Source organism: Ptiloglossa arizonensis, chromosome 9 (assembly GCF_051014685.1).
Source record: "Ptiloglossa arizonensis isolate GNS036 chromosome 9, iyPtiAriz1_principal, whole genome shotgun sequence".
Lineage (NCBI taxonomy): Eukaryota > Metazoa > Arthropoda > Insecta > Hymenoptera > Colletidae > Ptiloglossa > Ptiloglossa arizonensis.
In genome coordinates, this window is record NC_135056.1 from 19,457,494 (window position 1) to 19,473,403 (window position 15,910).

The 15,910-nt window shown below is 52.3% G+C and overlaps 1 protein-coding gene across 1 annotated transcript; it reads right to left on the reverse strand.

Annotated features, from left to right (window-relative positions):
• Window positions 1–374: 374 nt before the first annotated feature.
• Window positions 375–9,044, reverse strand: Csp2 (chemosensory protein 2). The gene is made up of 3 exons (XM_076320256.1): window positions 8,749–9,044; window positions 1,551–1,743; window positions 375–979 (listed from the first exon to the last, which is right to left on the reverse strand). Exons 1-3 carry the CDS (start codon window positions 8,764–8,766, stop codon window positions 834–836), a joined length of 357 nt encoding a protein of 118 aa, XP_076176371.1. The 5' UTR covers window positions 8,767–9,044; the 3' UTR covers window positions 375–833.
• Between the last annotated feature and the right edge of the window lie 6,866 nt (window positions 9,045–15,910).

The following is a 15,910-nucleotide window of genomic DNA, read 5'->3' on the forward strand; positions in this document are numbered from 1 at the left end:
ACGGGAATAAAGCTGTCTATTGTAATACAGCGAAATTGAAGCAAGTCGCGGGAGCCGCGGGGAATAAAATATAAAACGTGAAACCGGCTTATTACTTTCCCACTACTCGCATATCCACCGTTATTACTGTCCGCCGCTTCTGACGTCAGAGTCGCGGAGATACTCGGGGCGGCTCCGTAACTCCTCGTTCCGCGAATAAAATTCGATCGGTGGTAGCGGCGGTGGCGGTGGCGGTGGCGGTGGCGGTGGCGGTGGCGGTGGCGGTGGTGGTGGCGTGTGCGACCGATAACCGAGCCGATGCTCGCCGGCTTAAGTCGAGCGCACGCGACTCTTCGAGCGCGAGCCTCGCGTTCGCAAAGCTATTCTGGTTTACATACGGGAGAACCCACTTTATTCAACTATATGTATACGTATGTGTATATAGATATATATGTGTATGTGTATACGTATATGTATATGTATATATTATAATTATTATCATCGATAACGAGACGTATAAAATACGGTTTTACAAGCGGTTAACAAATGGCCGTACCGTAGCAAAAACGCTCGCGACGCGAAACGTCCACGCCGTAGGTTCGAGACGGAGCGCATCGAGCGTAAACGTCTCGAACGCACGAAAAGGACATTTTTTAATCGGTCGGCTCGTAACAAGCAACGTCGATGCCAGACGCACCCGATCGATCGTCGGTCGGGCCTATTCTAAACAAATCCTCGTTTTCTTCCACGGTCTCGGTTTCTCGTTTCCCCTTCTTTCTTTTCTTTCTTTATCGGGCGTACGTATCCCCCGGCATCGTCGTTTTCCCTCCCGGCTGCTCCCGTTATCCCTCGTCTTACGATATTCCGATGTATTTCTGCAATATCCTCGACCATTCCTTCGGGTAGGTTCGTTGAATGTGCGACAGAACCTTCTTGATCTGTCGTGTTTCCTCGGTGGTACACTGCGGGCAGGAGCCCCTCAAAACCAGCGGCGCTAAACCTGGATAACAACGCCCCGGTTAAATCGAATTCTGCCCGGTAACTTTATAGAAATTTATCGGCAAACTCGACGTAGAAACACACCGGCCGGGGCCCCTCGAAATACGGGTATAAATCCGATCTAAGCAATTCGATGACTCGCCGCTCTCCTCCGACCGCCGCCGGGAGTTTCCCCCGCGAAATGGGGTTAACTCCGACGGAGATCGGTTTATCCTTTGAATCGACGAGAATAGCGATTCCCGCCGCTACCCGGGACCCACCCCTGGCCCTTTCGGGTTATGCCGCGAGAGGTAATTGCTTCTCTTTTAAATTTTTCAACCGCGTAACGAAGACGATCGATACCTACTCGCGGGATAAATTCCACGAGGGTAGCGGGGCCGATGGAGAACGTCTCGATTATTCGCGACGAGCTCGAAAGGCGAATGAAAAAAGTCGAGTCGAGCTCGTCGCGGTCGTCGAGCTCGTTCGCCTCGAGACGGGGCAGAACCGGGATAAACAAGGTGAGCGTTATTTTAATCTCGTGCCACGGACCGGTTTGTCTCCCGCCGGGATTACGCGCCAACGTGCGTTACTTTTTAAACGTCTTCCGATCTGGTCGCAGGGCACCTCCCCCAGGACGCACGTGAGCTGCCTCTTCAGGTAACGGTGGTCCACCAGAGCGATGTTCAGTTGATCGTCGGAGACTCGCGATCTTCCGGTCTGTCCTTCCTCCGATTCACCCGCAGCCGTGCAGACGAGCACCGCGCAAACGAGGACCACCATCAGCTGGAACATCGTTCGCAAAACGGTTAAATATTCGCTTTTGGGTAAACAGAGATTGCGCGCGTACTCGGGACACCAAAAGACCTTTTTCCCCCGCTTCGTCGTCGACGCGAGCCAATTAACCGAATTCGCGGATCAACGAGCGAGCACGGGATTCGAAATCTCGTCGAGACGTCGACGTGCACCGAACGCGCGAAGACGAACCCCGACTTTCGGTGTCGAACGTCCGCGATCGGAATTGCCGCGTTCGAAGTTTGCGGAGTAATCGACGGGTCGATTAAAACTCGAAGGACCTCGCCACGGGGACAAGGGTCGCGTTTCCGCGAGTTGTTCGTCTCTCGCGTCTTCTTCGACCCGCGCCGCGTTCCCGCAATGTATAATAGATGCAATTCGATGCTTGTAGTATTTCCCAACTCCCGCGTCGTTCCGTTACAAAGTCGAGAACACGAGTTCCGTTCGTGATACTTTTAACCGAGAAACCTTTGTCGGACTTTTGAAACTCTTCGGGTAACGACGGTCGGCTTTATTCGAATCAACCCCCTTGCATCGTAATATCGAGCGAGACTCGCGGTGCAATCGTCGCGGACGCATATTTTTTCAGGCTCTGTTACAGACCGCGGTATAAAGCGTATCGCTCGAGACTCTGTACTTTTTTCATATCGCGAGCTCGAATAAAAAGTTACGAATTAAATTGGATAGTACGCGCGTCTCTGAGTTAGGATCGACTTTGTCGTCGTTCGCTCCGTAGAGCAATGGACGAAAGAGGACGGGTACGTTCGAATGGAAAAAGGCGTTAAAGTTGAATCAGCGTCGAAGGATCTCGTACCGTTTGGATCCGCTCGGGGTTCGAGAGACCGCGGAAAACGGAAAGAACGCGAGTTAGAGTCCAGGTTGAACGAAGCTCGAGAAGGAAATTAGACGCGAGACTGTTTACTCCATTTGCTCGAGCTTGCGCACGGTCGAGTAGGGGTAAACGAGAGTCAAAGTTTCCGGAGGTCCTCGAGAAGAGGAAATTAGATACGAATATAATAAAGGGATAGATAGCGGGTCGCACGGGTCGACGTCGAGGGTTGGAGGGAATTGGCAAACGCATCGGGCCCCCGGAACGACAAAGCTCGAAAGGAGTGGGTGTGCGCGTGTACACGTACGCGCGCGATGGAATAACGAAAGGGGATAAGGAAGGGCTAGTGGCAGACAGCGGCTAAACGCAGCCCCGGCGAAGCACGCCAAAGCTAACATAGCTAAACAAGCAACAACCGCCGTGAGTAACGACGGGTATGCGAGTTACCTACGACCTCCGTTTGTTTGCCTCTGTTGGCCCCGGTGTGCCGCTTCGACACGCTTCCGTGTTTCGTTGCACTCGCGTACATCGCACTCGCGCGCCTCGACCGACTAACGAGCTACCTTTTAAATTACTTCTCGCGCCGCTCCCCTCGACCGCGGCTCCCTTTTTCCCTTTAATAATATCAACGCGAACGATACGGCTTGTTAAGGGCGCGCGACCACCGAGCCCGGAATCACGGAACACCCTCTCGCGAGCGTGCACCCTTTCTCGAGCAAAGGATCGCGGACAATATTTTTTTTATACCCCGAACTTTCGACCGACGATGCTCTTAACGGCTCTCGGTGCAACCGCGAAACGCCGGAAAGAAGAAGAGGATTGTTTCACGGGGGGAGAGGCCGTCGCGCGAGAATGGAATGGAACTCGGAATGGAATTTGAAGAATCGCGTGGCCGTGGAAGCGACGTAAATTAGCCGACGCGACGTTACCGTTCCCGAACCACCGTGGAAAGCTTCGCAACCGACGAATCTATCGCTCGGAGGATTCGCCGTACGTCATGTTTTTTCTCCCCGGCGATCTTGACTTGGACCGTTCTTCGAAGTCGCCGATTGATCGTTCGTCATTGGAAAAACTATGGAATCCGCTCGGCCAGGAGGACACGGGGATATAGAAAATAGTACCAATTAAATCGTAGCCGCGTCCTTTCCGACGGACGTGCACACATTCGGTTAAACGAGGTTCTCTTCTTTTTCCACCGTCCCTCCGTGCACCCTTGACGCGCGCATCCATATATTTCCAAGTTCAATTTTATTTATCTCGCCGTCTCTAACGATCGTGCTCGTTTTTACATCGCTCGCCACGCGATACGAGCTACCTCCTCGCGTCGTTTACGAATTTTTCCATCTGTCCTCGAGCTCGCGAAACTCGTGGATTTTCGTGCATACCGTCGACGGTGATCCTACGCTCGCCTCGCGTGGCCATCGAAGCGAAGTAGAATCCGTCGCGAACTCCGGAGAGCAAACCGTAGTCGAGAGTTTCCGATCGGGTCGCGACCTCGCGACTTTTCGTCCTTTTCGTCGTCGTCGTACTCGTAGTCGTACTCGTAGTCGAGGGGGAAACGAGTTTCGATTTTCCACGGCTCGGATGCTAATAATCGCGACCGGTTCGGTAAATCACACGGCCGTGCGGCCCTGTATATACGCGCCACGAGGGATGATTTGTGGATTGGATTGCGGGCTCGGGTACGCGCACGCAAACCGCTTACTTCCGCGAATCGACGCGGATTAGAAGAATTATTGGTCGCGCTGAATGGCAAATGGCTGCGTGATATAGATTTTATTGCCGTCACGTTGACCGTCGACGATAGTAACCGTAACGTTTCACGGTTATTACGGTCGCGAGCGTAGACGCTGACGGTTCCCGTCGACCGTTTCGCGCCCGGCTCGCGAGACCTACGGCTACGGCCCGTTAATTATCGTCACAGTCTATGAATGATAATTCACCGGTTTAAACGAGCACGAGCCGGGAAAACTCGCGCTGTTTGCGCCCGTAATATTCCGTCGCGGCGTATCGTTTCCGCGCGACGCGAAACCTCGCGCGCTCGCGCCCACGCACGCACACGCACGCACGTACGCTCGACGATAAATAACAATTTATTGTTCGCGCGCGCGGATCCGCGGGCGTTGCTCGGCCAGTTATTAAATTAATTTACAATCGTCTAGTTATCGACCAGCGACCGATGGACGATAATTACGCGACGCCTGGTGATACGCGATCGATACCCCGCCGGATCGCGATTTACCTCGTCGACGATGGAACCGAATTTCAAATAGTTGGATATCGATTGCAATGCTAGACCAAATGCTAGGATATCGCGGGAGATTTTCCACGACGTGGATCGTGTAATCGATCGAACGCTTCATCGTATTGTACTTTTCCATCGAAACCGAAAAATTTACCATCGACGATTACACGCCGATCGAATAAAAAGTATAATCAACCAGCCGAGCCACCGTAATCGCGAGAGACTGCTTCCAGCTCCGATAATGCGCCCTGAGAAACCAGGGCACGCTTTTGAGCGCAACCCTAACCGGGAATGGCCGTTCGTTACCCTCGTGCTCTTGAATACGAACGAACGACTGTGTCAAGATTCTTAGGTACTCTCGAGCACTTAACTTGCTCGAGTACGTAATAATTTTAAGGCGAAAGAGATCGGTGGTACCGCTCGAAATCTAAGAACATTATCACGTTTAGAAAGTCGTTGAAATGTTTCTTTATTCTCTCCAGGAATATCGGAAACGAACATAGGGTTTAAACAGACATCGATGAATCGACTTGAACTTTTGTAAAGAAGATGACGTTCGTTTTCAAGTTTGTAAAAAACTTGAATTTTTGTAAAAAACATGCTCCCTTCGAAGGGTGCAACTTTGTTCCGAAGAGTCTCTTCGTGGAACCATAAATAACGGAGTTATTTAAGGAGTCCCGTTTAAACGATTCAACCTGTACAACGACCTAAATCCCGTGAACGAGTGTCTACGATTTTACGAGTAGCCCGACATCCGTGGGGTAACCGTAGCCCCAAGGGTGTCGCTAATTATTCGCGATCGGAGGGAAACGAACGCCTTCGAGACTCCGTGTCGGGAGTTCCGTGAGCCTTCGTTTAAATTCTAATGTGCCATAAGGCTCGCCGGACGAAGCCAGTATCGTTAAACCGTCGATGCCGGTAGCAGGAGCCGTAGAACGAAAGGTCGCGACAGCGAAGAATATTGATTTTTCGCCGATCACGTGATTATTCGGCCATCCTGAGCGTTAGTCCGTCTCTCGAATTCGAGCTGCGCGCATCTAGAATCGATCGAGTCGCTCTCGAACCTCGAACTTGGAGCAGAAACGTTCGCGAAACTTTAACCGTCGAACTCGTCGATACTGTACGGCTCGAAAGCGGATTGTTCCGTTCGATCGGTGTACTCGAGATCCATGGATCGAGAATGTCCCGAAAGTATGGAATCTTTCTCAATCGAACGCGATGCAACGAGTGCGTCGAGTTTCGAACGATAGGAGAAATTTAATTGGCAATGAGTGCTGCATCTCCTCGATCGTTAGTCACCGCGTGCACACGGGGCATCGTGTCCGATCGAAGAAATCGATACACGGATCGGAACGAGCACCACCTTCTAATTAATTCCCTTTCGCAAGAGATCGTCCGGTGAATAATCGGTGGCCACGGGGCGACGTTGTCGCGAGCCAACAGCCAAGAAATCGTTCCGCTCGGTTTGTTATTCCACGCAGCCGCCGTCTCCGGCGACGTACACGTAAGCGTACGATTGCGGCACGCATGAGTTACGACGTTGCGACGCCGGCGTCGTCGATAAAGGCTCTCTGTCTCGATCGTTCGAGCGGAGCCGCGCGCTACGTGCCGGAATTTAATAACTTCTTCGCGCGGCCAAAGGACAAGAAATCGCGGGAATCGATCGATTTCCGCTCGCCTAGCTCGTTTTCGACCCAACTGTTACACACCGTGAACGCCGAAAATGAATACGTCGCGTTCGTCGCGTACAGAATGCGTACCATTCCATCGGAAAATCGACACCGCCCGTGATATTCTCGATATCGTTCCCCGTTACGATCAAATCACCGCGGATTCCTCCTCTCCTCGACGTACATCCGCTCTTTAATATCCCGAGGATTTCGAACGCCTCCGCGAATAACGGGAAAAGAAACACGACCCCGAGCGGGAGACGTTCCGTTGTAGCTTTTCCTCGAAAATGTTTCGCAGTTTTCGAATCGTTCGCTTAATCCGTACCACGGCGGGTTACGCTCTGGAAACTTATCGCGATATTACAGGATATTACGATATCGCGGTACTTTCGATAGGTATGCACGTGAATAACGTTCAGCGCGGTTGCGAAACAATAGTGTTCTTTTGGTCGAACGTTTACCTTGACGACGACGACGACGACGAGACCGTGCTCGGTTAATGCTCGGGCGAACGAAGAGTGACGTTTTAATTTTGCGCGAGAGCCGGTGAAAGCGCTTTAGAAACGCTACTAATTGTTTACGATGCTCGGTAAGACGTTAACGAACACGCTCGTCGGGACGTTCACCGCGCAAATACGCGAACGCGAGAACGATTCGTATTCGTGTCGTCCTGTTTGCCCGTACGTCTGTAAAACTTGAAACAAATACCGCACAGGTGGTTCGCGCAATATGCGCGGCATTTCGAACGTATACAGTGGCACGCGCCGCTTGAAAATGGTTCAAAAAGTTCGCAACGTACCGCCACGAGCCACTCGATGATTCAACCCGCAAAGGAAGGCCATCGAATCGACCACCGGCTCAATGAGATTCGAATACAACGCACGCCCATGAGTCATCGATCGGTAGATACGGATTGGAAACGAATTAACGTTACGAGAAGGTGCGAGTAGCGAAAGAATACCAACATCGCATTATTTGCGTCACAGAGAGAACGAGTACCGTCGAATCGGTACGGTGGAATATTTCACGGTGATACAAAAAAACGTGTTCCGAAACGCGTCGTCCGGTACGGAGAAGAAGGTTGCATCGTATGAATAATTTGTCGAAAGAGCATTCGCAAGAATATACTCCATTTTGTCAGATCGATGATCTTACCAGAAAACATTTCCGCAACGTTTACGTAGAAAAGCAAAGGAAACGCGGCGGTAAGATAGCTCCTTCGTTAAATATAACAAAACAAGATATTAAGATCGTTTCGGGAGATTATATCCTCGTCTTAATTCGCATTTACCCGAGCCGGATAAGGCGAGTCCCCCCGGTGACATCTAGACGGCGAACGTCGAGTTCGTGGAAAAGTTGAACGCGAGCGATTTAGGAAAAGTGTGCAAACCGAGCAAATGGGTTCTGGATGAATTCACGAAAGACGACGAAACTCCGAGAAGCGACGACTCGCGCTCGGAGTAGCCTCGTCAAAGTAATCCGTGGGAATTGTATCTCATCTTCCGTATCCCCCGGACACCTCGCCATTTGATTATCAACTTCTCTCGACGCTGAAACAAGACTGGGTCGAATAACTCGTTTACACCCGGAGACAGGGAATTTCGTTGGAGCGACAAGATGGAACTTATATTCTATACTTCCTTTTCCACGAACGTTTCGGTATCGTTGGAAAGAATACCAACGAATCGTTTCGATCACCGATCCGTACTTGACTCTCCCTTTTCCCGTTAATTTTCGCGCGTCCCCCGACACCATTGATAGCCGATAAGCCGAAATCCCCCAGCGAACGATTACCGCGCTAATGGACCGTTTAAGCGGAAAACAATCGGCGATTCGCGATGCGCGGGTTCCCAGAACGGAGGGTGGGGTGAAAAAGCTACAGGTACGCGTCTCCGAGGACGCCTCGTGGAACCGTTCCTGGCTCGTCTCCTAAGTATTCAACGCGCAAGATTGGCCAGGATATCGAATTCGACGATTCGCGCACAGAACAACGTCCCCGGGAGCCACGACGAGCCTGATTCGAGTCCCTGTCACGCAGGAACGAGTAGGAGGGGGTAGCGAAGCGGGAGAGACGAGGGAGAGACGAGGGAGAGACGAGGGAGAGACGAGGGAGAGACGAGGGAGAGACAGAGGAGAGACCGGGGAGAAACAGGGGAGACACCCTTTCGGATACTCGGAAACTTTAAATCACCGTGCGCGTACGTGTACAGGGGCGTGCGTGTGTATCTACCTGTTGCACGTTCGTCACTCACCTTGATCGTCGAAGCCATACCGGAGAGATTCTTCCGTGTGCGCCGGTTCACGGGTAAAGTCGTGGGGGGTAGCTCCTACTCGAGCGAGTTTGGCGAAAAACCGAAAGAGAGACGTATCGAGGACGGTGCCTCGAGCAGCGAGCGAGCGTCTACACGTACGAAACGTACGCGGGGTTTTCCTCGAGGGAACGTGGATCTCTGGCCCGCACGGTGACGATAAAATCCGCTGGAATCGTCCGCTCGGTGTCCTCTCACCGCGAAATCTCGGAACGCACTGGCCCGAAGGTACGTCCGTGGCCTTTCCTCCCCTACTTCGTCCCGATAAATACGAAAGTGTGTGTGGTGGGCCGGGGACGACGACGCGATGATATATACCGGCGGTTCTCCGTCTCCGGACACCTCTCTGTGCACCGGCTCTCGGGCCAAGAGGTAGGGGAACCCCGAGACGTGCGTGAGTGTGCGCCTTGCAGGTTGCACTTTTCTTCCCCTTCGCTCCTCCGGCACGGAAATTTTCTTCGCGCCCGTTGTACTTTCGTTGTCCGTCGAACGTTCGCGAGGCTTTCTTGGCGGACGTTTAACCTCGTTCGCGATGCGAGACGCGACGCGCGAATCTCGACCATCGGAAAAAACCACGATGGTCCCGGGTCGTCGTTTGCTCTTTCCGCTCGGGATTCTTCCCGGTTTCTTCCCGGTACGAACCGACGGACGGAAGATCGATCCATCGTTCTTTTTGCAAATCCACCGGGCCGTATTCGATTAACTTTTACGAGCGATCGTTCGAATACGGTTCCCGGAGACCGGACGACGGTAACTCACCCGCGCGACGAACCAGTTTTCCTTTCGCGTCGCAGTTTTATTCACGGTAACGATCGCGGGGAGACGAATCATAGCGAAGAACGCTAGGCAAGGTTCGCTTAAACGAGTCATTAGCTCGATCAAGAACGATCCTCGTTGAACGATCCGTTTCTCCTCGCGACGATTCGAATCGTACACGGAGTTGATTTCGTTTTCCGAGGGGAACGAAATCTTTTTATCGAACGTTTCGAAGTCGTACAGAGCCAATAGAGGATCGACGCGTTACGATGTAAGTCGATGTTTATTTCTTCCAGCTGCAGTCGCCGCTCGAAATCGTCCAAGATCCCCGAGATCACGGTATCCCGGCTAGACTTTTACCCGAGCGAAATTGTGAAAGCGATAGTTTACTCCGCGCGGAGCCAATTCGCGACAACGAACCGATAGAAAGGATCGATATTCGCCGAGCGACGACAAAATAGACACAAAATTCACAGAACGTTACGTTCGATCTCTCCGGGAACGACGTCGGGCTTCCATCGGGGAAACACGGAACGGGATTTCGAAATGAAAGTTTAAACGTACGTATTTTCGTTTTTTTTTTTTCTTTCTTTTTTTTCTATTTTTAAACAATTCGATAACAAGGCGTGCCCGGAGGTTACGCGCACACGTTCGCGTAACATTGTTTTCTCGTTTCCTCGACCGTGGAACGTATCGGTGATGTTCGATCGTTTCGTTTTGACGCGACCTGTATATCCGCTCGAGTCTTCGAACATCGATCGATACGTATCGCTCGGGGTTGTCCCCTCCTTAACGCGGAGTAGAGCAATTAATAATTAAGGACCAAGACATCCGCGATCGAGCCGGTATTTACGCGCCGTACCGAACGGTTGATTCCTCTCTCGATTTATTTCTCTCGGATAACCGTGGAGGCTCGTATCGACGCGACATCGATAATTTCCGGTACGGACGGAGTCGAGACATTTATTCCACGGGACGGTAGCGACGGAAAACGGAAAACGGAAAACGGAAAACAGCGTTGTTTACGAGAAAAGGGGCGGACAACGAAAGCGATACCGAGCGTAGAGGAGCGTCGTTTCCTCGACGCGTTCCACCTATACCTCCTTACGAGTTTCGCTCACCGGGTTTCCCCGGTCGAATCGACGATGGAGACGCCCAACGTCACCGTTCCAAGAGAAATTTCTATCGGACCGCGGATTTAACGGGCGGTCGACGATTCGAAGCGTCCTCGCGTCCGAACGCGGCCGGCCGCCTGTTCTCGACGGTAACAACCGTCGAATCGGCGCGAACGAAACAAAATAGCAAAAAGGATAGCAAGGTGATCTGCCGTGAAATACGATTAAACTGTTCGCGGAGAGGGACGGGCGGCGCGAACGGGAGATCCGTCCAGTGAACGTTCGAGAGAGAGAGAGAGAGAAACGGAGAGCGAGAGGGAAACGAACGAAAAGTCCGTCCCTACAACGGAACGAAACGAAACGAAACGAAACGAAACGTAGCGACCGGCGGAAAAATCGTGCCTTGTATCGATAAAGATTACAAGGGCTGGGATTCGTCGATCTACTTTCCGAGCCGGGCAGCTCGAAGCTTTTGCGGCGTCAAGGGAATTCCTTGTCGATGCGTTGACCGATCGTCCCACGCCCCTGCTATTTTTACTTCTCCATTTTTTATTTCCACCTTTTCCTTTTTCATCCCCGAACTACAACTCTCTGTCATTGGCCTCGTTCCTTTTTCACGTTTTTCCGTTTCCCAGCGATTCGTTGTCGAGAGCCGTTTGAATAGCCGATCGTTTTCGAGGCGATTCGATCGCTCCGAACGGAACGAATTCGTCTACCGTGCGGAAGCGGTAGAAAGAAATAAAGGATTCATATGGCTCATTGTCCTCTTGGTCACGTCCCGCGATTCCAACGTCGGTTGATTTCACCTCGCGGCGAGTTTATCTCGGCCGTTCGTCGGGCGCGAGACCGTTTAAAACCTTAACGAGTCCTTTATACTCTCTCGGACGTCACGTTTCTCGCGGCGATAAGACGTATCCGACGTCCGCGCTCGAACGCCCCGAAGGGGACGCAACGCGGATCGCGAAGCGCGCGCCAACCGTGGAAACGATACAACGATCCGGAACCAGCTCGAAACCGGCCGCCGCGGAATGCTCCAACGCGAACCGAAATTCCCCGCGAATTTCGCGACCACCTCTTCGAAACTGCCGCGCGTATCGCGCACGATAAATCCTTAACCCGAATCTGCCACGATGCCGGACAAAAGGGGGGCCCGAAATCGTTGATTCCAACGTGGAAAAGAATCGGTTTCCACGCCACCTTCGCGAGGAGTCTTTCGAATCCATTTACGAAGAAGGTTCCACACGCGTTACGACATACGTAAAGAAATTCTGACGAATGTTTCTCTAATTCAACGATTACGGAACGTTCCCGACGACTCGAGACAATTCGAGAACACTGAGAACGATTGGAGACAATTCGCGAGGAGTCTTTCGAATCCATTTACGAAGAAGGTTCTAGACGCGTTACGAGATACGTAAACAAATTCTGAGCAACGATCGCGGAACGTTCTCGACCACTCGAGACAATTCGAGAACACTGCGTACGATCGGAGACAATTCGCGAGGAGTCTTTCGAATCCATTTACGAAGAGAGTTCCAGACACGTTACGAGATGCGTAAACAAATTCTGAGCAACAATTACGGAACGTTCCCGACCACTCGAGACAATTCGAGAACACTGCCCACGATCGGAGAAAATTCGCGAAAAATTCCATCGACTCGTCACGGGTATTCCCTAATTGCGTAAATTTCGAGGAGATCGCGGGAAAGAACAGCGGTTACGATCGCTTTCTCTCGTTTCGCGCGGTTCGAGCGTCGTCGCGCGCCTCGAGATCGTCGCTCGCCGGTGAAATCACCGCCACCGCGGCTAGATTAATCGCGTTTCGAGCGTATACGCGGGAATCGTCGCGTCCATGGTTCCCACGTTGCGCGAAATCCGATCCGACGGCCTCCATCGCCGCGTCCCGTAATTCCCAAAATACTAATTACTCGATAAAGCGCACGGATACGCGAGCGGGCGGGGGGAGGGGCGAAGTGCCGACCGACGACGCGGCAAACTTCCTGGCCAATAAAATTCCCCGGGGGCTTGTTGCCGGGGAATTGAAAATTTAGGTCGGTCCGCGTCGGCGTGCAAAAACTTTAACAATATATACGTCTTCGGTCGTTAACGCGTTCAACGGGTCGGAGCGAGCCCGGCTAATGGAATTAAGCAAAGAAGAATACCGGCTGGGCGTAGAATTTCGAGCTGCGGGGCCAGCCTAGCTCCGATTCCAACGTTTTCGACGCGATTACCAGCCCCGGCCGAACTGGAAATCCCAAGGTGAAAGTTCACCAGAACGCGTTCACGCTTCGTCGAACGCGGCTGCGCGCCCGCGCGCCCGCGCGCTCCACCGCGCGTATACACGGGAGAAAGTAGGAAAAGGCGGATTCTCCGTTGTTGAATGGACACGAAGTAGCGCCGGTTTCCTGGAAACGATCCGCTCGGGTCGTTCACCTCGTGGATAACGCGCGATAAGAAGCCGAGAAACGCCTAAGGGTACGTTTACAACGCGGCGCGCGACAGGGTACCGGCCGGCCGCTCGGTACGCTTCGATCTCGCGAGATCCGCGGCACACGTTTCACGAACGCGTTCGAAATTTCAACGAGCACGGTCCGACGATCCGTTTTCAACGTACGACGAAACGCGACAAACTTCCCGTCTCCGAGTGGATAGAGTTCCCACGGGAGCACGTTGTTCCCCGACTCTTTAACGCGGATGTACGAAAGCACGAATTTTAAAGACTGGAATCCCCAACCAACGCTCTCCCGACGTTAACTTCGAAGCGCGATATCTGCGAACTCAACGTTTACCGAATCGAACGAGAAAGCGGAATTTCCGACCGATTGTTCGATACCGTCTAGACTTTTCATCGGGAATCCTTCCGCGAACAAAACCGCGTACGTGCAGTTCTTCTGTACACAGTGTACCGTTTCCGGATGGATCGACGATGCACCGTGGAAGAGCTGCTACGCAAATATATTCTCGCGATAATACATCCGACGAGGAGCAACGCGAATTAGCTTCGGTTACGGACCAGTCGTGATTTTACGCGGAGAATCGGGAACGAAGCTCGTCGATCTAACGGAGCGCGGACAGCTGCGACGACAGGGATTCGTCGCGTTGTAAACGCGCCCGTAGAGGCGTAAGATCGCGTGGCCCGTGAACGCTACGAACCTCGGATTCAACTGGTTGCATCGGTCGCGCAACCAGCCGCGATTTCTCGCGCGGTATTCGACGCCGGGATCGATCGAAATCGCGCGTAAACTGCGTTTTGCCGCGTTTTCTGGCGCGATGAAACGCGACCGATGGACACGGCCACTGTGAAGGAGGGGTAGGGGGTGGAGGAGGAGGTAGGTATGCCGATAACGCGTAAAAATCGCTCGAGCTCGCCTTGTTCCCGTCAGTTTCAACAACCACCGGTGTAATTTCGTTCGATCGTGACCTGGCTTTATCGCGGAACATCCGTGTCACACGAATATACATCCGCGCGGTCGATTTCACGAATTCGATGCGCTTAAACGACCGATCGATCGGTGAGTTGCACCGCGGATTTCTTCCAGACGACGTTGGATTTATTAAGTAGACGTTGTTTGGGCTGGAAGGTCGCGTAACTGGATCGATTTCTTTAAATTGTTGCGTACAATTCTCGAAGAAATGTTTGATATATAAATACGATGGAAATATCTCTCGACGAACGTGATAATTATCGTAGAACCAAGAGCAGAGAACGCGCTCGGTGACGAAGCACACCGTGTTAACTTTTAAACGCGGTAAGAAACGCACTCGAGGAAATCGAAGCCTCGTCGAATTTACCGTAAGAAGGAACCATGTCGTTCGCGATAACGAGATCGATCTGACCGGTCCCCCGACAAGGTAAACGGTTACACGATCCGCTCGCTCGGTACACCCGGTGTATCGACGAACCGGCATGTTTCGCGTACCTCGGGAAGAATACTTGGCGATGTACGAGTAGTTTACCGTTGGTTCGGGAAAGCATGGTTCGCTTATCGCCGCGAGATCTAAATTTGAAAAACGTTGCTCGAGCAACGAGACCCAGATCTCCGATCTGAAAACGAGCGGATCGGTTTCTCCGTTCACGGGGAGCGTGTAACGTAAATTTCCTTGGACACGCGATCGGTAGCCGAGGCGGGCTCGCGTGTACGTACCTTCACCGGGTCAAGGATGGTTTCCATTCGGACGTTTTGTTCGTCGGTTACCGCGCGACACGCAACGTTGCGCGCGTGGAACACGCTTCGCGGTCACCGAAACGGAATCGTAAATGAATTTTAAGCGCGTGCGTGCCCGACGCCGAACCCTTGACTGCGTGCCGCCAATGAAACGCTCATCGTTGCCTCGTCTTTCCATAATTCGCGGAAAATCGCTCGTTCTTATGCAGATCACGTTTACGCGGGCGGCAGATTGGCCGGCGTGCCGTGTTTGTTTGGGGAATGCCACTATTTGCGGAACCTCCCCTTCTATCGTTCTTCGATTGCCACATCTTGTCGACACGACCGACTACCGGTCCTTTGTCCTTTGCCCTTCTCCCGCGTCGTCCCTTTTTCCCTCTCTGTCGGTCTCTCTCTCTCTCTGTCTCTGGGTCTTGCGGTCGTTTCCCTTTCTTTTCTTCGACTCTGTCCCACATCCGAAAACTCCGAGCGGATACGAAGACAACAAGTATCACGAGTATCTCCGACACACTCGGATAACGGTGACGTCGTAAATCTTCTTTGGTCGATGAGCTCTACTTCTTCCAGGCCGAGCCGGTTGGTCGGAACGGATCCCTGATTATGATGCTGTACTAAATTACCTTAACACGCAAAGTTCAGCAACGCGCGGGCTAATGCGACTATTAGTGTCCCTTCTGCTTAGGGCTGATAAATTTCAATGGTTGGTCCGAGGTTTAGATCCCGGTTAAACAGCTACGTACTTAACGAACGATAAGACCCGGGTTCAATGGACCTAATTACGGATGTCGATCATGTTCGTACGCGGTGCATGGAAGTGGTAATTTATAGCCAGAACGCCGTTTTCCGGCGCGGAACGTTGAAAACCCGGCGTAATTAAAACTTACGAGTCCGTCGGCCGATCGGATGCACACGCCCCGGCGCGTTTGCAAAATCGATTGTTAACGCGAACGAAGCCACCTAAAAAGAGCGAGGTCGGTCCGCATTCTCGATTGGTAATTTTTCAAGAGGAATTGCTTGTATATTCGTACGTACCTCACGGTGGAAGTACTCCGGTTGTAAACGGCGGGA

Coding starts and splice junctions, on each gene's coding strand:
- Csp2 (XM_076320256.1), bottom strand. Junction 980..1,550: donor GATCGGAAGACGTTTAAAAA/GTAACGCACGTT, acceptor GTTGTTATCCAG/GTTTAGCGCCGCTGGTTTTG.